Source organism: Bombina bombina, chromosome 6, assembly GCF_027579735.1.
Source record: "Bombina bombina isolate aBomBom1 chromosome 6, aBomBom1.pri, whole genome shotgun sequence".
Taxonomy (NCBI): Eukaryota; Metazoa; Chordata; class Amphibia; order Anura; family Bombinatoridae; genus Bombina; species Bombina bombina.
Window position 1 is genome coordinate 1,152,977,223 of NC_069504.1, and position 25,672 is coordinate 1,153,002,894.

Consider the following 25,672-nt stretch of genomic DNA (forward strand, 5'->3'; position numbering starts at 1 on the left):
AATTCATTTCTTTCATATTGGCAAGAGTCCATGAGGCCCACCCTTTTTATGGTGGTTTTGATCTTTTGTAAAGCACAATTATTTCCAAATTTCCTTTGTTGATGCTTTCTACTCCTTTCTTTATCACCCCACTGCTTGGCTATTAGGTAAACTGAATTGTGGGTGTGGTGAGGGGTGTATTTATAGGCATTTTGAGGTTTGGGAAACTTTGCCCCTCCTGGTAGGATTGTATATCCCCTATGTCACTAGCTCATGGACTCTTGCCAATATGAAAGAAATGAATTTATCAGGTAAGTTCTTACATAAATTATGTTATATATATATATATATTTTATTTACATTTTTTTACAGTATGTATAATAATTATTAATTTTTTTAAATATTTGTATTATTAAACATATATATATATATATATGATAATGTTAATGTAAAATACATATATATACTTATATATCTAAAGAAATAAATTTGCAGGTATCGGTATATACCGACATATATATAAAAATAATCGAGAACAATAAGGAAAGGACGCAATTGCTAGTAGAGTTTAGTTAATTGCAGCTAGTCTTTATTGCCCAAGCAGCTATAAGTAAATGTGGTGCAGACCCTTTAATTTTAATGTATCATGTACACAAAAGAAAGAAATACCAGGAATGTAATCCTGGTACAGTAAAGACAGGGACTTCAGCACTCTTTTAGAAAAACTCACTAGTCACTTGAATATAATTAAATAATTTTAATCGTGACAGTCAAATCCTCCACACCATGGGAACAGACCCATGCAGGATATAGATATTAAAGCACATAAGCATACAAATTCGACTCATAGATGACAACTTAAAAGAACCTGACCGGTCAGGGGTACACGCAAAGCACAGCTGCGAAATAGTATAAACATCAATTGTATTGCCTAGTCACAGGATTGTGTGATAGACCACTACACCCAGCTGCACACAGAACCTCCCAGTCAATCGGCTGGAAGGTTTACCCTGGGCAGGTTTTGAGACGGGATCTAAGTGGTTAACATGACGATGCCTGTGATATGCAACTTCAGTAAAATAATCACATTGATTTAAATGTACATGGATGAAGTAGTACAAAATTGTATCTTTTTTTATATATCAAGTGAGACCACCTCTAGCTTAGCTACACCCAGCTGCTATCAGCACCCCTACGCGTGAGGGGCTAATTGCTGTGCAGGTTGTAAATGGGATCTAAGTAAACCAGCAGGTGAGCCCCCTGAATATGCACACAAGTAAACAAGTAGGCGCAAGTAGTAGAAACAGTGCGATTCATACAGTGGTCCTCAATCATTCGTTGTATATATACACAGTTCTACAGACAAAGTCTGCAAAGCAAGATGCAAAGATGTTAGCATATAGGTGCCACAAGTAAGTTAGTATTTCCACATAGGGGCAAGCGAAAGTCAAGTTGTGTTATATAAAGCACAGTCTAGGCAAGACATGTATGACTCCAAGCAAAGACAATTAACAAGATAATCAGTCTTTTCACAAGACAAGGCAGCGCCTTTATCGTATTCACACAGCTTGTAACTTTAGTGCCGTAAATTTCTTCAACATGGTCACCAAAGAGTTCAGCACGAATACAGGCAAAACCTATAGACTGAAACATTTTGTGAACTGTGACACTGAGGGGGTCGTTTACCTGCTGTCCGGCGACTGCCCACTTTTCTATGTGGGCAAAACGAGGAGGGCGATAAAGGACCACATCACCGAACACAGAGATGACGTAAAGAATAAAAATCCCAAAAGTAATGTGGCAAAACATTTTGAACAGACACATAATTGGAATCCTGATTCCCTCAGATTCGTTGGTATAGACAAAGGCATCATAAACGGGAGAGGAGGGGATAATGATAAAACCCTATTAAGAAAGGAGTGCAGGTGGATATCTATCCTTGGGACACAAATTCCAAATGGTCTCAATGATAAGTTAGACATGGCCTGCTTCTTATAAAAATATGTTCATGATAGCGTGAAGTGTGGAGACAGTGAAGTAATTGTTTCCTTACTCTACTCTTCATAGCACTAAAAAAGCAGATTCGATCATCTACAAGTTATTTGAAACGGTTATGCCAACTCTAGAATGACAAATTGTACATTTTTGTTTTTATAAAAATCAAGTACAAGTGCTATTAATGCTATGTAACATCTTTTCCAACTTAGGTTGGTTCTTTTAAATTTAGAAACGAAAGGATGTAAATAAATGTCACTATAAAAAGATTGAAAGCTGTTTTTAGCAACATTCTAAACCTTCACCTTCCAGCAGAGACGCAATGCAGTTAATCTATAAAACAGGATGTATGGATCAAAGCAGAATTACGCCCTGACGAAGCCTAGTCTGAATTCCAGTTGAGCGGGTGAAACGCGCGTCGGCATTGGTGGAGCAGACCAGGTAACGTGATACACGTGGAGCACCGTTGTGTTTGGCTTAGGCGATGGAGATCGCTACTGGCATGGAATGCTAACAAGTGGGAGAAAATACACACCAATGTGGATACTCAGTACAAAAGTATCTGAAAGCAAGGTCGTATTAATATAACATGTTGACACCTGGTAGAGTATCAGTGTGGAATAGGTGACCATGTTGAAGAAATTTACGGCACTAAAGTTACAAGCTGTGTGAATACGATAAAGGCGCTGCCTTTTCTTGTGAAAATACTGATAATCTTGTTAATTGTCTTTGCTTGGAGTCATACATGTCTTGCCTAGACTGTGCTTTATATAACACAACTTGACTTTCGCTTGCCCCTATGGGGAAATACTAACTTACTTGTGGCGCCTATACGCTAACATCTTTGCATCTTGCTTTGCAGACTTTGTCTGTAGAACTGTGTATATATACAACGAATGATTGAGGAACACTGTATGAATCGCACTGTTTCTACTACTTGCGCCTACTTGTTTACTTGTGTGCATATTCAGGGGGCTCACCTGCTAGTTTGCTTAGATCCCATTTACAACCTGCACAGCAATTAGCCCCTCACGCGTAGGGGTGCTGATAGCAGCTGGGTGTAGCTAAGCTAGAGGTGGTCTCACTTGATATATAAAAAAAGATACAATTTTGTACTACTGCATCCATGTACATTTAAAACAATGTGATTCTTTTACTGAAGTTGCATATCACAGGCATCGTCATGTTAACCACTTAGATCCCGTCTCAAAACCTGCCCAGGGTATACCTTCCAGCCGATTGACTGGGAGGTTCTGTGTGCAGCTGGGTGTAGTGGTCTATCACACAATCCTGTGACGAGGCAATACAATTGATGTTTATACTATTTCGCAGCTGTGCTTTGCGTGTACCCCTGACTGGTCAGGTTCTTTTAAGTCGTCCTCTATGAGTCGAATTTGTATGCTTATGTGCTTTAATATCTATATCCTGCATGGGTCTGTTCCCATGGTGTGGAGGATTTGACTGTCACGATTAAAATTATTTAATTATATTCAAGTGACTAGTGAGTTTTTCTAAAAGAGTGCTGAAGTCCCTGTCTTTACTGTACCAGGATTACATTCCTGGTATTTCTTTCTTGTGTGTACATGATACATATATATAAAAATATGTATTTACAATACAAATTGCATTGTTCTGCATATTAAGAACATTGGAATGTGAAAGATTAATAACTCCTGTCTGGTTTAGGATGCAACAGATAAGCTCTCCGTTAATATATTTGGGCAGAATACGTTAACGCGATCTCAATATTTGGACGGCATGCATCATGTTTAGCTCAACTTTTTACTTTAAACTTTTAATATGTGTGTAACCCGACGCATGCAAAAACTTTTCTTCTAACGACGTTTACTCTTGAGCAATAATGCTAAATAGTTTGCCACTTGTAATCAGACCCTATATACATTATAGGAAGTTTGTGTGTCCATTGGGACATAGTTATAATAGTTATAGCAAGTAGTAGTAGCTGTGAGGTATCTGATCTCCTTGTCCTTCTGTCTTTTGTTTATATGCAAATTTTACATCTGATCACACCCACTGAGCCACGCCCACACTACAAGACAATGCCCCATATCACACTGTAATGTTGTTTTAAAGATTTTACTTTTTTATTTTAGATTTTGTATGTTTGTTGTATTGGAAGGATAATATAAAATCCTTATTGGGGCGGAGTCTGGCCGTGCTGGAAAATGGCCACACATTAGAAGGGCTCCTGCTCACTTAACTGACAAGTTAGCTTTAAATGGCATAAATCCAACTCTACCTACCTGTGAGCAGACTACAGTATCATACCTGACCGCAACCATTCAACTACTGAAGCGGATTTGCATACATAGTGCATAAGGGGAAGCAGGGACAGTCCTGAGCGTGCTACAGGCCTAGCCGAACTACGGATCACTGCACCTAAATTGGCACCCCGGCCGCTGATAGCCACTCCTAGAAGGCAGTGACCCCCGACCGAGACTAAGAGGCAACCCGGTACCTGACCCGCCTCACACGTCTGACCGCGATAAGGCGGCATACTCTCCAGGCGCGGCTGTAGGTGGAAACCCCCGCCTGCATTAAGAGTCTTGCTCACGACAACTGCTGACGCCATCTTGAGGAGCGGCCTTTCAATTGCCGCGGCTGTGTGTTCTTTAGGAGCCAAGGAGGACAAGCAGATAGCGGAACCGCTCGAGTGAAACAGTTAAACAGCCTAAGGGTGAGAGATAAGGGGCTGTGACTGGTATAAATAAAAGCAGGAGGTTTTCAGTGGCACCAACGTAAAAAAAAAAAAAAGGGGGCCATAGCAACAATTTTAGCGGTGTCCCAAAGGTTAGAATCTATAAATTAGCCCCTTGAGGCTGCCCTTAATCAAATACCTTCACACATTCACAAATAAGCCCTAGCAGGGAGCAGTGCAATAGATCACAGAGGTATAATTGAGGCAACATAAATCACCTACATGCCTAACAAGAGACAAAACAGGGCTGACAGAGCAATAAACACAAAGCCCCTAACTCAGTACCTAAAGCCAGCAGACACAAGCAAAACAGCAGACAGGGCAGACATGGCAGCTGCACAGTCCCCTTCTACAGCATCAGATGCTTCTCCTACACAATATTTAACAAAGGAGGACATTGTTCACCTGTCCTCCAAAGAAGACATTAAGGGCATCATGCATGAAATGAAAACATTATTTGGAGACCTTAGAAGAGACATAGCTGCTTTAGACACGAGAATTCTGAAAGTTGAGACAAATGTTAACAATGCATCAGCTTCCATAAAGAGGAATTCTACTGTACTGCAACACCACACAGAAAACCTTCAATACCTAAATGATAAGATTGAAGATCTTGATAACAGAGGCCGCAGGAACAACCTGCGAATTCGTGGAGTCTCAGAAATGGTCCCTCAGCAGGGGATAGAAGGGTACCTACAGGCCCTCTTTAGAATCATTAAAGGTAACCCCTCTGCCCCGGACATTCCGCTTGAAAGAACACATAGAGCTCTCAGGCCCAAGCCTCCCAGTAAAGCCCCACCAAGGGACATTATTGTAAAGTTCCTCAGCTTTAAGGACAAGGATTGGATAATCCAAAAGGCAAGGCGCAAACACCCTATAACCCATGCTGGCGAAGAGATCCAAATCTTTACTGACTTATCTCCAGTTACCCTTCAGAAGAGGAGAGAACTAAGCCATATAACATCTGCCCTCAGGTCGCACAGGATCCAATATCGCTGGGGATTCCCTGTCTCCATCATAGCGAACAATAATAATAAAACCGCTATCTTTCGACCTGGTACAGATGAAAAGGAATTTTTTGAGAGTCTGTCTCTGCAGTTGCCAACATCACAGAGCACAAGCGCTGAAAACGGAGCATCCTCATCACAGTCCTCCTTCAGTTAGCTGCTGATCGCATGGAACCATTGGTAATGTACTGTATGTAAAAATTGTTACAATGGAACTTGAGTGCTTCTTTCCCAGGCCTGGCCTCTGGGCCACTGAGAGGTCACTCTTATTTAGTAGCACTAGTCAGAGACTTGAAACTTTGAATTTGACACTTGCAGTTATATGTTACCTTAATTGTTGTAAATGATCTAGTCTGGAAAGGTTTAAGCACATACGGGTTGCATTCATATATGACCTACTAGGGGCAACATAATAGGGCCAGCCTAATAATAGGACTAAGCATAATGAAAATCTTTTTCAGATATCACAACAACCTCCTCCTATTTTATAGTGTAGTACTTTTCCTTTAAGATGACGAATTTAATAACACAAGGGAGAGGTTGGCATTAAAGCCAGGCCTAAATAAAAACATACCTAGTACATTTCACATAGAGGGGCAGAGAATAGTGTGAGACAGTAGTTCTCACACATAATTGAGCATCATACTTGCTGGTTTTACCCCCACATTCTACCCTAGCATCATAGACATCGTAAACAGGCTTCTGAGAAGCTCTAACTCCTTAGATAGTCTGACTCACAGGATGTTTCACATTTTTATATGCCAAAAGTCACAGCACTTCAATGAAGTAATTGGAGTGCTTCAGTTTTTCTTTATAATTTACGTCAGTTAGGGGGCTTTTCCCCGTTTATTGTAATATACAGAGTTCCTTACTGTACTGAAAGTTTTCTTTTTTCTTTTTTCTCACTGTTTGAAAGTTTGCATTGTTAAAATTTTCTGGTACATGAATGTTTTAAACATAACATTTGCAGAATAATTTGCTATACCTCTTACTTCTTCTTTACTCTCTTTTATTAAAAACCCTCTTCTCTTTTCCCTTCAACTTCCTAAACCGTCCCCTCCTTTCTTCCAACCCTCCCCTCCCCTTCCTTTTTTTTTTTTTTTTTTTTTCTTTCAGACGATAAAAATGCAGCCTAGGGTTAGTAAATTTCAAGACCACGGCCTTAATATCACCACAATAAACGCGAAGGGTCTTAATAACCCTGGTAAGAGCTCTATCGCCTTTAGGGAATTAGCAAAACTACATAGCCAGATTATTCTTGTACAAGAGACTCATTTCCAGAAGGGTAAAGAACCGAAATGGCACCACCCATTATACCCAACGGCCTTGTTTGCCTCGGGAGCGAGCAAAAAAGGGGGGGGTGGGTATTATTTTTCACAAGTCAGTCCCTTTTCACCTAACTCAGGTAGAGAAATACCCAGAAGGAAGATTTATAGTAGTCATAGGCACTTTGTATGGACACTTTATCACCTTAGCATCAGTGTATTCCCCTAGCTCTTCTCAAGGTAGTTTTGTTAAAAGGGTCACAAACCTTCTCTTGGAGCACTCCAAGGTAATCACTTTTCTAGCAGGCGACTTCAATCTAGTAGCCAACCCAGCAGTGGACTCCTCAAAGGGGGTGACTTGTACGCCATCCTCCACAATACAACAGGTAAATGCTACTCTTAGGGAGATTGCACTGCACGACACCTGGAGAATTTTGCACCCTAGCTCGAGGGACTACTCCTTCTACTCAATACCCCATAATAGCTATTCGAGGATAGACTATATATACACAGACGCTAACGGTTTATCAATTACACAAAAATGTGATATCGGCCATATCACCTGGTCAGATCACGCACCAGTCACTTGCCTGGTCCATTGGCCAGACATACCAGTAACAAATTATACGTGGAAACTCGATGCCACTTTACTAGATGACCCCTTGATACTCGAAGATATCCGCAAGGCACTTAAAGAATACTTTGAATTAAACACATCCCCAACCACTTCAGTTATGACGCTGTGGGAAGCCCACAAAAGCGTCATAAGAGGAAACCTCATTAGAAACAAAGCAATACTAAACAAACGCTATCGGGTAAAATATGCTGAGTTACTCTCCACATTAAAATCATTAGAAGCCTTGCACAAGGCAGACCCTTTAAATGAGGAAGTGAAAAGTAATCTAACCGCAACAAAATCAGATCTGAACAGATACCTAGAGGAGATGCGTCAAAAAAAAGCACTCTCCCAGAAACAGTTTTATTATGAGGGGGGAAATAAACCCGGCAGGATATTGGCTAGATCTATTAAAAAAAGGCAATTGCAGTCGTACATCCAATCGATTAAAGTTAAAAAAGGCCAGCGTGTTTACAGTAGCTCGCAGATTGCCTCAGCGTTCCATAAGTATTATTATTCCCTATATAACATTTGGGAGACCCTGGAACCCCCAGATGGAGAACTCCCTCGGCTCTGTAGGGTCCAAAAAATTGACGAGTACCTTAGAGACATTGGCCTACCAATTTTAACTAAAGAGGCCTCGGAGCATTTAGACTCTCCAATCACCAAGGAGGAACTAATCCAAGCCATCAAAAATTCACCGTCGGGAAAAAGCCCAGGCCCCGACGGCTTCACATTGCCTTATTACAAAAAATTCATTGATGAGGTCACCTGCCCCCTCCTTCAACTGTTTAACAGCCTTAGAGAAAACACACAGCTATCCAAGATCCTCTTAGAAGCCCATATAACTGTCATCCCAAAGCCAGGTAAAACACCAGAAATTCCCGAAAACTTTAGGCCTATATCTCTCATTAACACGGACATGAAGCTCCTGGCTAAAATATTAGCGAGTCGCCTCAACAAATATCTCCCAGAGCTGGTATCTAATGACCAGGTGGGCTTTGTTCCAGGCAGAGAGGCCAAAGACAACACCGTCAAAGTTATACAGCTTATTTCCCATGCCAGAATTACAAAAACCCCATTAGTGTTGTTCTCAACCGACGCGGAGAAGGCCTTCGACAGGGTCGATTGGCTTTTTCTGCGTCGGGTTATGGAGAGGATGGGTTTCGGAAACACCTTCTTAAATATAGTCTTCGCCCTATATTCAAACCCCAATGCTAGGATTAGAGTGAATGGAACCTTATCTGAATTTTTCCCCATACATAATGGCACCAGGCAGGGCTGTCCCTTATCCCCACTTCTGTTCGCTCTGTCGATAGAAGCTTTAGCCCAAAAAATTAGGCAGAACTGTAATATTACAGGTTTACAAATTGAAAACACTGAATATAAACAAGCATTATATGCAGATGATGTGCTATACACCATCACAAACGCTGAAACGTCCCTCCCCGAATTACTAACTGAGCTAAAGACATACGGAGACGTATCTAATTTTCTTCTCAACTTAAACAAATCAGAACTATTAAACATTAACTCCTGCCCCAAACTTATAGAATCTTTCCAAAAACAATACAACATCAAAATTGCCAAAGAAAAATTAAAATATTTAGGGATACACCTCACCCCCGATCCTTTGGATTTATTTAAACATAACTATGAGATCCTTAAACATAGCATTATGACAGATCTATCCTCTTGGAATAATAAGCCCCTTTCATGGTTGGGCAGGGTGGGAGTTATAAAAATGAACGTCCTACCAAGGATATTATATATTTTTCAAACAGTCCCAGTCGCTCTCCCGGCTGGATATATAAATCATCTCCAAAGGCTAATTGAACAATATGTATGGGCGAAAGTCAAACCCCGGCTTCCTAGACGCACTATGTATTTAACAAGAGAAAGAGGAGGGTTAGGACTCCCTGATTTGCGAGCGTATAGAAACGCCGTCATACTACAGAGGATTGCCGCCTGGTCACACAACGCGGAACAGAAGGCATGGATACAATTAGACAGAAAAATCCTCAAATTAAATAACGTAGGCACATTAGCATGGGTACCCCCCATTAAGAGACCCAAGAATGTCTGGAAATACCATTTGCTAACAGAGACTTTTCGAGTATGGGACAGTATCATAGCCACCACAACACACATATCTACAAAGATTTCTCCCCTTACACCGAGTATTGAAAACCCCGACCTCCCCTACCATAGCCTAAGTTTTCGTAGGTCCACACCTTATAACCTCAGGGAGGGATCGATAAGGGGAATAACAGAAAATGGGAACATCTTGCCTCATGACAGATTGAGAGAAATTCACACAGTTATATTCAGTCAGTGGCTACACTACAACCAACTAACTCACTATATTAAAACCCATAAAAACAGGCAGGACATGGGAAGAAATTTAACACCCTTTGAGGCTCTATGCACTTCAGCACAAGAACCTAGACATCTGACTTCACTAATCTACAAAATTTTGCTCGTTCCCGAGACAGACACACTTCCCACATACACCAACCAATGGCACAGAGAATTTGATTCAGTTTATGATTACAAGGATTGGATGAAGGCCTTAAGTCTCATCAAAAGATCCTCGGTGTCAGCGCATGTCCAAGAATCCCACTTTAAGCTTCTAGGTAGATGGTACCTTACTCCTGTGAGGTTACACAAGCTTTTCCCTACTCTCAGTCCCACCTGTTGGAGGGGATGCGGCGGGGAAGGCTCCCTGCTCCACATATGGTGGCACTGCCCAACCCTAGGGGCCTTCTGGCCGAAAGTGGCTGAGGAAATGGCTGCTATCCTCGGTGTCGTGGTTCCGGTTTCCCCAGAAATACTTTTATTTCTGAACCTGCCTAAAACACAAAGCAAGGCCCATTTAGCACTTATGTTAATAATGATAACAGGGGCCCGGCTACTAATACCCAGACAATGGAAATCGAAGGTCATTCCAACCATTGAGGAATGGCGAGCACAAATAGACAAAACCCTCCACTTGGAAAGATTCCACTACCTGAAAACACATAAATTGGAGACGCACGAGATGATGCTGGCCCTGTGGCATAAAACAATTTAGCCCTCTTATACTTAACAGAATTATTATTATTTTTTTTTATTTTTTATTTTTTTTTCCCTACCCCCCCTCTTGTTACCTTTACTCTTTTAAACTCAGACTTTCCTATACTGGACATATAATCAGTTCCACAAAGAAATATGGACTTATTGGTTTCCGCCCTAGGATGAGATCAGCCGGACGGAATCAATATTTCTAAGATGCAGAAGATAGCTTGGTTAAATTGTATGTAGTCATGATTGTCATTGTTTTGGAGTGTAACCAAATTTTTATCTCCTGACTGCATCTTGATTTTTGCATCAATAAAGCTTTAAAAAAAAAAAATCCTTATTGTGAAGCTATTGACAGGGTATATAACTGACATAAACATGTTAATCTGCAGAAAGGTTAAACTCCTTTTTCTGAGGTAGTGCTAGTAAGTCCTTGCTGACCACCTTTAAATAAGTCTCTAGTTGGGGGTACTTATAAATTTGAGGCATACATTTAGAGAGGAATCCTTGGCATTGAAGGAGTTAAGAGATTAGGATTATGTTGTGATAAAGCCTTCTGATAAGAAAGGTAACATAGTCCTGTGGCCTCTAGTGATGTCGGGAACTGTTCGCTGGAGAACAGTTCCCGGCGATCTTAGCTTGTTCGTGTTCGCCGCGGCGGGTGAACATATGCGATGTTCGATCCGCCCCCTATTCGTCATCATTGAGGAAACATTGACCCTGTATCTCACAGCCTGCAGACACATTTGAGCCAATCAGTAGCAGACACTCCCTCACAGACCCTCCCAGCTCCTGGGCAGCAGCCATTTTAGATTCATTACGATCATGCTTTCTTAGTGAGAGGAGGGTTAGTGCTGCTGCTCGTGATTTTATAGGGAAATAGATAGCTAGGCTAGTGTATTTAGTGTCCACTACAGTCCTGAAGGACTCATCTAATCTCTGCTGCAAGGACAGCACCCCAAAAAGCCCTTTTTAGGTCTAGAACTTCAGCCCAAAAAGCCCTTTTTAGGGCTAGAACTTCAGTCGTTTTTTTTTTTTTAAAATTGTAATTTTATTTGCATTTGCCTGGCTGTCAGCCTGTGTGTGAGGCTCACAGCATATACTGTGATCAATTGCTCTGTGCCACCACTGATATCTGGTGTAACATTAGTGTAAATGAAAAAAAAACAACTTTTAAATCATTTTGCTAGTGTAATCTAATTTCATTTTCTATCAGGCCTGTGTGTCAGGCCCACATCATATACTGTGATTAATTGCTCTGTGCCACCACTGATATCTGGTGTAATATTAGTGTAAAATTAAAAAAAAAAAAAAAACTTTTACTTTTTTTTGCTAGTGTAATCTAATTTCATTTTCTATCAGGCCTGTGTGTCAGACTCATAGCATATACTGTGGTTAATTGCTCTGTTCCACCACTGATATCTGCTTAACATTAGTGTATTTTTTAAAAAAAAAACTTTTACATCATTTTGCTAGTGTAATCTAATTTCATTTTCTATCAGGCCTGTGTGTTCGCGAACAGTCGTGGAAGTTCGAGTCCGCCGTTCACGAACCAAAATTTTAAGGTTAGCGACATCACTAGTGGCCTCTTGATATGTACAAAAAGGAGGCATATAGACAGTTGAGGGATGCCTCATGCTATAAGTCCCTCTGGAAAGATCCTACTGAACAATGTTTGAAATCATATGTAACATTATTGAAGAATGCCAAAGATATTGGTCTCATTTCGGAGAAGCAACAGCAATTTCTAACTTGCAACAAACCTAAAATTGCTTTTTATCTATTTCCAAAGGTGCATAAGAACAGGTACAAACCTCCTGGTCGCCCAATTGTATCTAGTATTGCGGATCTCTGTGAACAACCCAGTAAATACCTCAATGCCAAACTTAGGGATATAGTATACACTCCTCGTATGTACAGGACACCATGCATATATTAAACCAAATTGAAGGGATAACCCTGAATGACAATAAGTTTTTGGCCAGCTGTAATGTGGAAACCTTGTATACATCAATTGACCATCAATATGGCTGTAATGAGGTAGAATACTTCCTCAATATGGAAGCAACAGAAAACAAATTGAAAAATCTATTCATTTTGGACTTATTGAAGCTTGTCCTTAATCACAATTATTTTGTGTTTGGAGATAGGTTCTACTGACAGGTAAGAGGAACTGTCATGGGGGCCGCTTGTGCCCCCACTTATGCTAATATATACCTTGGATGATGGGAGAGGGAATTTGTTGTTCTTGACGACAATAGTCATTATACAGAACACGTTGTGATGTGGCCTCTCTACATTGATGACATTGATTATTTGGAAAGGTTCACAGGAATTATTCAAGGAATTTTTCCAGAGTCTAAATCAGAATAACTTTAACCAATGACTAACATGAAACTGAAAAAGACTACAATTCTATCAATTTCTTGGACTTAATGATCAGTTGAGATAACTTTGTTGGAATTTAGTCTGACCTATACCGTAAAAAGACTGCTACTAACTCATTGTTTTAATACTCAAGCTCACACCATCATGCTACTAAAAAAGCAATTGGTGAGTTTCTGAGGTTAAGGAGACATTGTTCTGATACTAAGAGCATATGAATTGAAAAAAAGATTGAAGGATAGGGGTTATCCTGAAAAGATCATAAGAAAAGCCCATCAAAGGGCTATATATACCCGAGAGATAATCTCCTAACAGTTAAAACCAAGCAGCCAAGTAATGACAACACAGTAAGGTTTGTTGGAACATTCAACACATGCCACAGAGAAATTGATTAGATTCTAAGCAAATATCTAGACAGTTTGCACTCTGATGAAGAGATTGCAGACATTGTAGGAAATAAAATTGAAATTAGCTAGCAGAAATCAGCAACTATTAGTGACAAATTGGTGTCTATCCATTTGGCCAGAAGGAAACCAAGACAATATGATTGTCTTGGAGTTACTTTCCCATGTTGTAGGAGTAGCTTTTGCTCATATATCACTAATGTCAATATATTTTCTCATGGTAAAAGGTACATTAATGGACTTTTCAACTGTACAATGTGATATACTGTATTGAATGTAAGTTCCAGAAAAAATATATAGGCATTTCCTCATGAGAATTTCAAGTTCGCCTGGTTGAACACTTAAATAATATTAAAAATGCACACACGGATTTACAAAGAGGTAAAAACTGAGCTCTTGCACAATACTTTTTACAGACACATCAATGTAAGCCTGAGTTGAAATGTTGGATTCTGCAAAGAGTCTCTTTGGGCATCAGAGGAGGAAATATCAATACAGCTCTTCTGAAAGCTGAAAGTCATTGGATTTTCCAATTAAACACCTTGATACTATCTATCTATTGGGTTCTTGTAAAGCGCGGCTATTCACCCGTAAGGGTTTAAGGCGCTGAGGGTTGCAGTTCAGTCGAAGAGCCAGGTCTTGAGGTCATTTCTGAACTTAGTTAGGACAGTAGCTTGTCTGAGGTGCAGCGGGAGGGTGTTCCAAGTCTTGGCTGCCTGGTGAGAGAAGGATCTGCCTGTGGTTTTCCTGATGTGGGGGATGACTGCGAGGGCTTGGTCGGCCGATCAAAGTTGTCTGGCGGGGGTGTAAAAGGTAACGCGGTGGTTCATGTATTCAGGACCGATGTTGTGGAGGGCCTTGAATGCGTGGGTGAGAAGCTTGAAGGTTATTCTTTTGTTGATGGGAAGCCAGTGCAGGTCTCGCAGGTGTTTGGTGATGTGGCATTGGCGAGGGATGTCGAGCATGAGTCTGGCCGAGGCGCTCTGGATGCGCTGGATATATGACTTGAATGAACAGATTGTTACGGTACCAACAGGATACCAAGGGTTAGTACCAGATGGAAGATGCCCTGAATGTGAGATCAACAACTCACAACCCAGCCAGTTTTTCCCCTCAAACATGAGACCAGGCTCCACATTGCAGATTTAAAACAGAATGTCCTTTATTAAAGGCTATATGCCTAGTATTTATGCAGGTCTGACCCCAGCTGGGGGGTTGAAAGAATATTGTAAATTAGATAGAGAGCAAACGCCCTTTGACATGCCACAATAGAAATTACATTACTTAAGCAGATAACAATTTAAACACAAGAAAACAATGCAGTCCATCTTATCAACTAGCAGTCTGACTCTGGAGATGATTAGACAATGGGAATGTTTATCACTAAACTTAATTAGAGCACACAATAGCTGATGCCAGCAACCTTGTATTTAGAAAATAGCTTCTGAAAGCTGAACAACGTTAACTCTTGCCGTTCTGACCGAAGGGTCTGTCACATATACATAGCACACAATACAGCCTATAGATAACCTTTCTTACATTATAGTCCAGAAGTGGCTAGGTTTGCCACAATGCTCCCCCAGAACCAAGCCGGCATACACAGTCTGATCCCAAGGGATCGGCTTGGGGATGCCCGAGGAAGTACTCACAGATCACTTTTCCAGTTCAGTTTGTCTGGATAATCCATCTGTATTCCCGTTATGAGAGAGAATTCCTGCCCGTATAAATAAGGGTTCAACTTCTTCAGTGCCCAGACCAGGGCTAAATAGTCCTTCAAAATCTCATCAGCTTCCTTACGAGTTTTTTGTACCTGCTTTTTATAGGTATCCACAATCCCTTCATACTGACATAGGGTGCCCTTGAGTTGCTGCACCTCACTATGAGCCAGCGTCAGCTTCTCCTCCAGTGTCACTAAGTTTGTCTTTAATGTTTCATGTTCCACTCTCAAGCTGGTGTTTTCTGCAGTCTGTCGTTGCAGCTTGTCTAGCAGAGATTCCTGTTCTAAACGTGATTTTTCCTCTGCACTCCTCTTCTCTCCCGCTAGCACTGTTACATGATTATTTAACGTGACCATTTCATCCTCTACGTGACTCTTCTCCTTCATCAGCGCATTGTAGCGGGACTTCCACGTATCAATAGCGGATAGAGATTTACTGAGCTCAGCGTCCTGGGGCTTAGCAGCAGGTGGGTCAGTCTCTGCTGCACGGATCTGGGCACGGGTAGTCACAGGGTTAACATCAGCGGGACCCATGGGAGCATAGGCAGAAACAAGGGGGGCCAAGTTATTTCCAAGGAGAACATCAGCAGGTAAGTCCTTCTTGACCCCCATATTCACAGGTCTAGCGCCCACTCCCCAATCCAAATGTACCCTGGCAACAGGTAGGCGGAACACAGTGCCCCCTGCTACCCCCACAGCCACAGTGTCTCCAGTGTGCTGTTTCTCAGACAAGTTCTTTCGAAGCAAGGTCATGGTAGCACCAGTTTCCCGTAGACCACTGACCTCCTTCCCATTCACTTTAACCAGTTGCCGGTTATTCCAGTGGGCAGCTTGCACGGGGTCTGCTTCATGTAGGCTGCCCCAGCATTCTTGCGCCTCTACGTAGCGGGCCGCAGGCTGAGGATTACGTGGGATTCCGCCGGCGGGTCTTCTCCAGGACTGTGCTTGGTTCGCTGCGTTTAGGGGACACTCTGGTCTTTTGTGCCCTAGTTGCTTACATCCAAAGCACCGAATAGGTTGTGAGTAGCCCCGCGAATTGAACCGGGCTCTCTGAGGGTAGTTTGTGGCCGGAGGCCGTGTGGTATAGCGGTGCGCCGGGGGTTGGTAACTGGCAGCTGTTGGGGTGACTGGGGGTCTGTACTCCACTCTAGCAGGGGGCTTAGTGGTAGCAGTGTCCAGTTTGCGGGCATCCGTATAATCATCTGCCAGGTGAGCAGCTTCATGCAGGGTGGAGGGTTTACGGTCCCGAACCCACTCTCTAACTCCTGCTGATAACTTGTCAAAGCAATGTTCCAACAGGAATAGCTGCAGCACCTCTTCCCCAGATACGGCTTGGCACCCCGCTATCCAGTGAGCTGCTGTGCGGTGCACCTTACATGCCCACTCAACGTAGGAATCACAGGCTAATTTAACAGTGTCTCTGAACCGCCTCCGGTATGCCTCCGGTGTAACTGCATACCTGGAGAGCAGAGCCTCTTTCACAGTATTATAATGACCAACTTCCTCATCTGGAATGGCCCGAAAAACCTCACTGGCCCGGCCGGATAATTTTCCGGATAATATCGTGACCCAGTCCTCTGCGGGTACCTTGTGTAGTGCACATTGCCTCTCAAAATCCGCAAGGTACCTATCAATCTCTCCTTCTGTTTCCAGGAAGTTTTTAAAAGCTGCAAAATTTACTTTTCCCTTTTCCACTGGGGTTGCTGTGACTTGGGCTGCTGCAGCGCCGCTTTGGCGAAGTAGGTTGGCCTCCACAGCTGCTATGACCCGGTCAATAATTTCGGCAGATGGGTTGGGGCCATAATATGCCAGTCTTATTTTAACCGCCCGATCAAAGCTTGCTTCTTCAGGGGTTCTGTCTGATATGCTGGGCCCATTGGTTCCTTCTGTCCCTGGTACTCTTTCCATCTTAGTCAGTATTGTAATAATCCCCCTCTTCCTGAGGTTACTGGCTTGTGTAGTTGCTCTTCTGGGCGATAAGGATCCTCCCGTCGCTTGCCACCAATTGTTACGGTACCAACAGGATACCAAGGGTTAGTACCAGATGGAAGATGCCCTGAATGTGAGATCAACAACTCACAACCCAGCCAGTTTTTCCCCTCAAACATGAGACCAGGCTCCACATTGCAGATTTAAAACAGAATGTCCTTTATTAAAGGCTATATGCCTAGTATTTATGCAGGTCTGACCCCAGCTGGGGGGTTGAAAGAATATTGTACATAGATAGATAGAGAGCAAACGCCCTTTGACATGCCACAATAGAAATTACATTACTTAAGCAGATAACAATTTAAACACAAGAAAACAATGCAGTCCATCTTATCAACTGACCTTTCTTATTCCCTGTCCTGCTGCCTGTCTTTTGCTGTTAACGTGTTGGAGATTTTGCCTTTTTTTTAAATATATGGCTTATGAAGTATTCCCAACATGATCTAAATAAACAGGTATCTACCTTGCATTTACTTTCTGTGTTGTGTCTCACTGCTACCGGGTGCGCTGGAACTGTTGCTTTTGTTACTGTCAGTGAGTGTGGATGGAGCACTCTGTTTTCCCTTGCACCGGAGCAGCTGAGTGAATGTGTACATGTCACCACGGACGTCAAGCAAGAGGGTGTGTATACTACGTGAAGAGCGTCACATGATCGGACACACACGCTGTTAGTGTTTGAGCGCTTCCCTAAGCTGCAAGTCATCTTATCAACTAGCAGTCTGACTCTGGAGATGATTAGACAATGGGAATGTTTATCACTAAACTTAATTAGAGCACACAATAGCTGATGCCAGCAACTTTGTATTTAGAAAATAGCTTCTGAAAGCTGAACAACGTTAACTCTTGGCGTTCTGACCGAAGGGTCTGTCACATATACATAGCACACAATACAGCCTATAGACAACCTTTCTTACATTATAGTCCAGAAGTGGCTAGGTTTGCCACACAGATCATGTCCATCTCATTTTTATGATTGAGGACACCTAATTACATTTTTTCTCATATATTATGTGAATGCACTGAACCTTTTGAAAACTTGTCTATAAGTGTATGTACCAGTATATGTCGGGTATATATCAGAATCTATCTAATATTATGTTCAATTTCCAACAGTAATGCAATCATACACATCTGGCAGTAGCCTACAACTATCAATAGGTGACTTTTATTGTACATCTATTTAATTCCATAAGATGTACATATATTGATCTACTAATGACAGATTTGGATTTGTCGGGGTTTCCACCTTTTGTAAGAGGCGGCCATGGGTTTGATTTAGTGACATCCAATTTGAGACCTTTTTCTTAACAAATAGAAGTTATTGGAATCCTTGAGATTTGCATTTCCTTTTTTCAGTGGCGATATGTGATCTCTTGCTCCACTTAATTGGTGAGGTAAGGCCATATGAATACTACAATGGACTTGATGTCTCTAGTGTGTAGGAAAACTTCTTATTTCTTCTTATTTGTACACACATGGATGTGTCACTGATTATCTTTACCTTATTTATGGTTACTGTAAGAATGCCTTAGTACAAATGATATGTGAGTGGCGGTCCTCAGTGATGGTCCTCCCTTTAAGTCATACTTGTCCAATTGGAGATCACAAGTGATGTGTATCCTCTGCCTGTTAATATGTTGTGAATCTTCTTTACTTTATAATGTTATGTTAAGACTCTGACTGTGTTCCTATGTTTATCAGGATTTCTAGATATTGTTGCATATTAAAGTAACACCTCTCAAACAATAATACTTATCTCTTACTTTACGTAGGAACTGTAATATTATTGGCTGGTTATGACCAAGTGGGCGGGTATGTTAAAGGCATAAAAGGAATACTCTAGCACCTCCCATAGCTCCACATCCCTAGCATATGAGTATGGGATCAGTTTTTTGAACAGGATTAATGTCTACGTGTGATCCATGAGTGTGTAAGAATGAATGCCGGTTATTATAACTCGGTTACATGTGAACATATTGATTCTGTTCACTTGATCACTCTATTATGTAGGTCTTAATACTGCCTATAAATATTACGCTATATCATGACTCCGATTGTGGCCACTTTCTTTATCATCACGGGTAGATACTTTTGGTATGTAAAGTGACTACCCATAAATGGAAATTTTTACCTTTAGCTATACATAGGAGCTGTAATATTATTGGCTGACTGTGATTAAGAAGGTGAGCTTGTGTGATGTCACACTCTCTCTGCTAATGCTTAGACACTCTGTTGCTTTAAGGTATCTATTACCAATGCTGTTTGAACCTGAATATGAAATAAGTTTAACACAACTAGAGTTTTGATTTACACATATTTTTTTCAGAACAATTTTTTATTTCCCTGACCATAATTGTATCCTATGATCTGATTTATTTTTCATGACACTTTTTGATTGGCTGGTTATGCCAATAAAAAAAAACCTTGAGATTGAGGCTCACAATTATCCTTTGACAAAGCTGTAAGGTGTGTCAGGCTTTCCAGGTGAGTTCAGTGCCCTCCTGGGACAGTTATGATATTTTCTTTATTTGGCTGTGATGTTTTGATATTTTTTTAAGAGACAATAGCACAGGAACACCCAGCTATTTTAAATAATTGTTGGGGGTGACATGAAATAATTAGTAGAGGGCCACCTCTTTTTGGTCATAGATAGACTATTGTGAGGGTCTTTTTGTGTTTCGTGTCCCACAGTGTAATGGGTGTAGTTACCCATATTGTGCTTTTCCCCTTGGCTTTAATTGTATATTTATTTTTGCTTAGATAGCTAGATAGATAGGCTCTGGAGTTGTCTTCATTTTCATTTAAGTGTTTTCAATTCTTCCTTTTTTCGCTAATAAAAGTTATGTTTTATGAGTAGACTTCTATGTATTTTGTGGGGACTTTTTGATTATTATTCTAATATTATCTCTGAGTGCTTAGGGGATGCTTCTTTTCTGTCTCTAATTATTTTTCCCTGTTACATATCTAACGTTAGAGCACAGTGTAAGTGCTCAGTCTGTGGTAAGCAAGCACTGTGCTGTATGCTTCTTATAAACAATAATATTCCCTATATCAGACTCTCATTGAGTGAGAATTATTATAATTGTGACTAACTGATGTATTTATATGTGAGTGCTGGATCATGGCTGTGTAGGGAGCAATGTGAAGTATATACTGGAGTATGGGCACCTCATTATAGGCAAAGCCAAAACTTACAAGAGAACCGAGTTCCTGTGCACCAGAACTTCTAGTTGATTTGAAGGCTCTTCAAAAGGCGCTTGACTGTATAATAATCCAACCTCAGGACAGGGGGCAGCAAACACGATGTCCCTTTCTAGAAAATCAACCTTCAAAGACATGAATCAAGCAAGTAAATACATTTTATCAACAAGCAGATAATTATAAAGTATGATGTATAAGGGCTGAAACATTAAAACAAATATTGTTACCTTAAAGTTCCAACATATTTACTTTGATTTGAGCCTGGTACCAATAAAGATGCAGACTGTATAAAGTCTAACAACATGCAGACGTATTTGCACGTGCATCATACTAGACTTCATAAAAAAATGTTTATAACATTAATATCTCACAAAAAAACCTCAGCACAATATTGTAACTGAGCAATAAAGATGTGCACCTTCTAGAGCGCCACAAACCCTCACAGCTGACCCTCTGACACCTATTGTTCTACCTAGCCAGACGGCATTGCCGTAACTAAACAGATGTGATATTGTACAAACATTACATAACCATTATAAGCCGCCTCCTAAGTGCTGCAGCTGTAAGTATTGTTTATTGTGTTGTTAGCGGTTCTAGTTTATCGTATACTGGGAACCTAAGATGGGGATGGCAGGAAAGCCCACTAGTGAAATTCTAGAAAAGATAGATGAAGTAATGATTAATTCATTCCTAACATCATTTTATCTTTATAATATTAGCAACCTCATAACCATCTGTAAATCTAACCCAATGGTGCATGCCGTGACAAAGCTTACAGATTGTATCCCCTGCATATTCACATAGCTGCTTTTAAAATCCCTTCTCCCCAGATACACCTTTGTCGAGGGTCGGCTCCAGTACAAATGAAATGGGGGGGGGGCATTATTTTTTCACGAGGGGGCCACGCATTTACAAAGCATGTATGAGAGTCACAATAAGAGCAGACCTACATATTCTGCAGGAAAGTGTAGCTTCTGGTTGCATTATCCCTCACTAATAACACTTGTAGAATATGCGCTAAATCACTAGGTAACATAATGAAGTCTAAATCCTATGCAGTGCACTAAGACAGAGCCATTAAACTTGAGACCCCCAGTGCAATAGCTCCTAAAAAACAATTCACCCCTTAATCACCGTGATCCAAAACGCTTAAAGGGACACTGAACACAAAATTTTTCTTTAGTGATTCAGATAGAGCAGCGATTTTAAGCAACTTTCTAATTTACTCCTATTATCAATGTTTCTTCGATCTCTTGCTATCTTTATATACAAAAGAAGGCATCTAAGCTTTTTTCTTGGTTCAGAACTCTGGACAGCAGTTTTTGATTGGTGGATGAATTTATCCACCAATCAGCAAGGACAACCTAGGTTGTTCACCAAAAATGGGCCGGCATCTAAACTTACATTTTTGCATTTCAAATAAAGATTCCAAGAGACTGAAGAACATTTGATAATAGGAGTAAATTAAAAAGTTGCTTAAAATGTCATGCTCTATCTGAATCACACACAAAAAAAGAATTGGGTTCAGTGTCCCTTTAAACTCATTCTCAAATCTCAATCATGTCCCCTAAACAGCCATGCACCCCAAACCCCCCAATGCAATGAACCCCTTTGTTTGCAATAGCAGTGAGGATACTAGGTTTTCAGGTACTGGTAATTTTGTAGATTAGATTTAGCTATACCTGTTTCGCAATAACTAACGGATATCAGGCTACTTAATACAACCTATGTACTGTGAAACTATAAGAATATGATTGTATCATATAATTATAAGTCTATAAATGGCTACCGGCCTAAGATCACAGTGCACTTTTGAGGTGTCGATAGAAGCCGGAAGCCATTTATAGACTTATATTTATATGATACAATCATATTCTTACCATGGTCTATTGTTTAAGAAAATGAGTAACTCACGATAGTTAGGTAAAAATAAAAGGGTTAAAGACAAGTCCAAAAAGCCTCTAATTAAATTTCAATTCCAAATAAGAGGTTAAGACACAGAGTTCCTTGCAGATGCGTGATGCAACCTCACAGTTCGGCAGCTAACTCCACCCACAGCATGCAGCATTACATAACAATTTATTATTTTACTTATTATTTTTAAAGTGTATGATCATATCAATATTTTTTGAGGGGGCACAACATTCCATTTGGGTGGGCATTGCCCCCCAATGCCCCCCCTTGGAGCCGACCCTGCCTTTGTCTCTCAGGCTAGGTGTTTAGACTTGATGTTAAAGATACTCCCATAAAGCCTTTGACTGGCATATCATAGGCCAAACCCTTTTTAATTGTGCATAAAATTGGAAAACCAAATTAGTCCCTCTCTTCTTCTCTTCCTCCCTCCTGTTAGAGATGCCTGTTTTTCGACAAAGAGAGACTCTGGCTAAGTATTCTACCTTTAATTATTGTTATTATTATTATCATGATTAGTTATTTGTAGAGCGCCAGCAGATTCCACAGCACTAATATCCTGGGATAAAATTATCTGTAATTATTTTATTTAGTTAGCAGGGTTGCACAAATTGTTGTTCTGGTTGCTAGAGTTGCCCTGTTTTATTTCTACTGTTCTGTTGCAAAATATATGTGTTTATATACCTGTAAATATTCATGTTATTACAATATATATATATATATATATATATATATATATATATATATATATATATATATATATATATATATATATATATATATGTGTATATATATATATATATATATATATATTGGTTCATAATTAATTCTTTGAAAATAATGGAGACCCTTTATAGTGTTTATTTAACTTAACTTAGCTGTAATGGTTTAGTGGTTTTCTCATATAATTATATTTAGTTTAGTATTAAATTAAGACCCAATTAGATAAATGAATAACCATAGTACGGTACTGTCCCTCTGTCACATGTTTAGCAACCAAACAATGTACAGTACCTTCCCTCTTTCACGTGTTTTGCCAACAGACATTGTACGGTACTGTCCCTCTGTCACCTCTTTAGCCATCAGACATTGTAAGGTACTGTCCCTCTGTCACCTGTTTAGCCATCAGACATTGTACAGTACTGTCCCTCTGTCACCTGTTTTGCGATCAGACATTGTACAGTACTGTCCCTCTGTCACCTGTTTTGCCATCAGACATTCTACAGTACTGTCCCTCTGTCACCTGTTTTGCCATCAGACATTGTACTGTACTGCCCCTCTATCACATGTTTAGCAACCAGACATTGTATGGTACTGTCCCTCTGTCACCTGTTTAGCCATCAGACATTGTATGGTACTGTCCCTCTGTCACCTGTTTAGCCATCAGACATTGTACAGTACTGTCCCTCTGTCACCTGTTTTGCCATCAGACATTGTACAGTACTGTCCCTCTGTCACCTGTTTTGCCATCAGACATTGTACTGTACTGCCCCTCTATCACATGTTTAGCAACCAGACATTGTATGGTACTGTCCCTCTGTCACCTGGTTAGCCATCAGACATTGTACGGTACTGTCCCTCTGTCACCTGTTTAGCCATCAGACATTGTACAGTACTGTCCCTCTGTCACCTGTTTAGCCATCAGACATTGTACAGTACTGTCCCTATTTCAGATATTACTGAAATAGGGTTGAAATTCTGATGTCAGGATTTGAGTCACAAAACTCCCACAATACGCATCTCAATACTAAATACAGACAGGATGTCTCCAAAGGCTTTGACACTAAAGCATTTGATCTTTAGTTGGAAGTGCAAAAATTCAAAGCACTCTTTGCCCCATGCTGTGGTAAGAGAGACACTAAGTCAGTAATCAGCCATGGAAACGCTGGTCAAAATCAGAGGGAGATGGTAATTAGCACAAGCTTGTTAATTGCCCCTAAACATCAAATACATGTCTGTATTGCTATCTAAACAGAAAATATGTTGTATTGTGACTTTTACAACTACTTGTAAAATGATCTATGCTGTTTATGAAGTTTCCATGTACAAGAAACAGACAAAGTGGCATTTGCAATTCGCTGTATGATCTGCTGGGTTTTGTATGGTTTTGAACACATGAATATATATATATATATATATGTGGGAGATGAATTAAAATTTTGTAATAAATTAAAAGGCAATTGCAATAAACCCATTGTTAAAAGACAACAGATAAATTAATACATGTGTGTGTATATATATATATATATATATATATATATATATATATATACACATGTACATATATTCAGACAACATTTTATATTAAACAAATAATTCATATATGCAGAAATTGTAAAATGTGAAGCATGCTGTACTTAAATGAATGCAATGTTAGGATTAAAATATTATTAATTTTGAATAGTTAGCAGTATAAATGGCTTTAATATAATATAATGGTATTTGGTATAGAAATGATCAGAAAATTCATAAGATACTACCCTATATAAAATTAATATCATAAGTGATTGATGCAAAAATATATGGTCTGATTAAATAATCATTTTATAAGAATAATTAAGTTGTTAAAATTTTTTAGAAATGGTTTAAATGTGAATTTGTTTGTAATGTCACGCTGCCACCTGAGGGCCAAAACCCAGTATAGCAGTTAAGAGATTTAACTGTTTAAAGGATGTGTTTCCATAACAACAATATATACTAAACCAATTATCCAATGACAAGGGACAAGGAAAAAGGGCGTGAACGAAACAGGTCTTCAATAATTACATAACAGGAGTAGTGAATGCACAAGGGACAGTTGTTCTGAAACTTGCTGAGGCTAGTGATCTGATTTTGGCTGCCATCCTTGGGAACATTTCACTAAGCAAGGAGCTGAAAACTTTACCTTGATATATGCAATAACTTTTCCTTCGAATGAAATGACCTAAAGACCGCTACGAATTGGTTCAAAATTTGTGAAGTATAATTGTTCTAATTTCAAAACTTGAAACAAAAAGGGTACTGGTGAGAACATAGTCAATCTGTATTTAATAGATTTAAAGAGCAATTTGTATTTTAGTTTATATTCAGCCTGTGTATGGTTAAGCTAATCCCTAGTTTTCAGTTTTAAGTACAAATATATAGTTATAACTCAGAATTGGGTTTTTACATAAAGAATATATATAACTTCTAGTGTTTAAATTAGAGTATATAGACTGTCCTACTGTTTAAATAAGCATTATTAGAATTGTATTGCTTGGGTGTTTAGCTGTTAAAGATCTTGGAAGCTCATAGTATTAACTAAAATTTTACTGTAAATAAGAGAAAGTTGTATGAACTCTGTATAGCATATTTTAAATAGTTCTGTTTAAACACATATAATATTGACTCTTATTCTGATTCTTACAAATATATATATTTCAATGTGCTCATAATAATTTACTAA

At 39.9% G+C, this 25,672-nt stretch overlaps 1 protein-coding gene across 1 annotated transcript in view; it reads right to left on the reverse strand.

Moving 5' to 3' along the window:
- LOC128664933 (phosphatidylinositol 3-kinase C2 domain-containing subunit gamma) overlaps window positions 1-25,672 on the reverse strand; it is a 491,959-nt gene that overhangs the window by 398,290 nt on the left and 67,997 nt on the right. Inside the window, exon 4 of the mRNA XM_053719726.1 lies at window positions 20,332-20,462. Coding sequence (XP_053575701.1) covers window positions 20,332-20,462 — 131 coding nt within the window. The remainder of the gene's footprint in view (window positions 1-20,331; window positions 20,463-25,672) is intronic.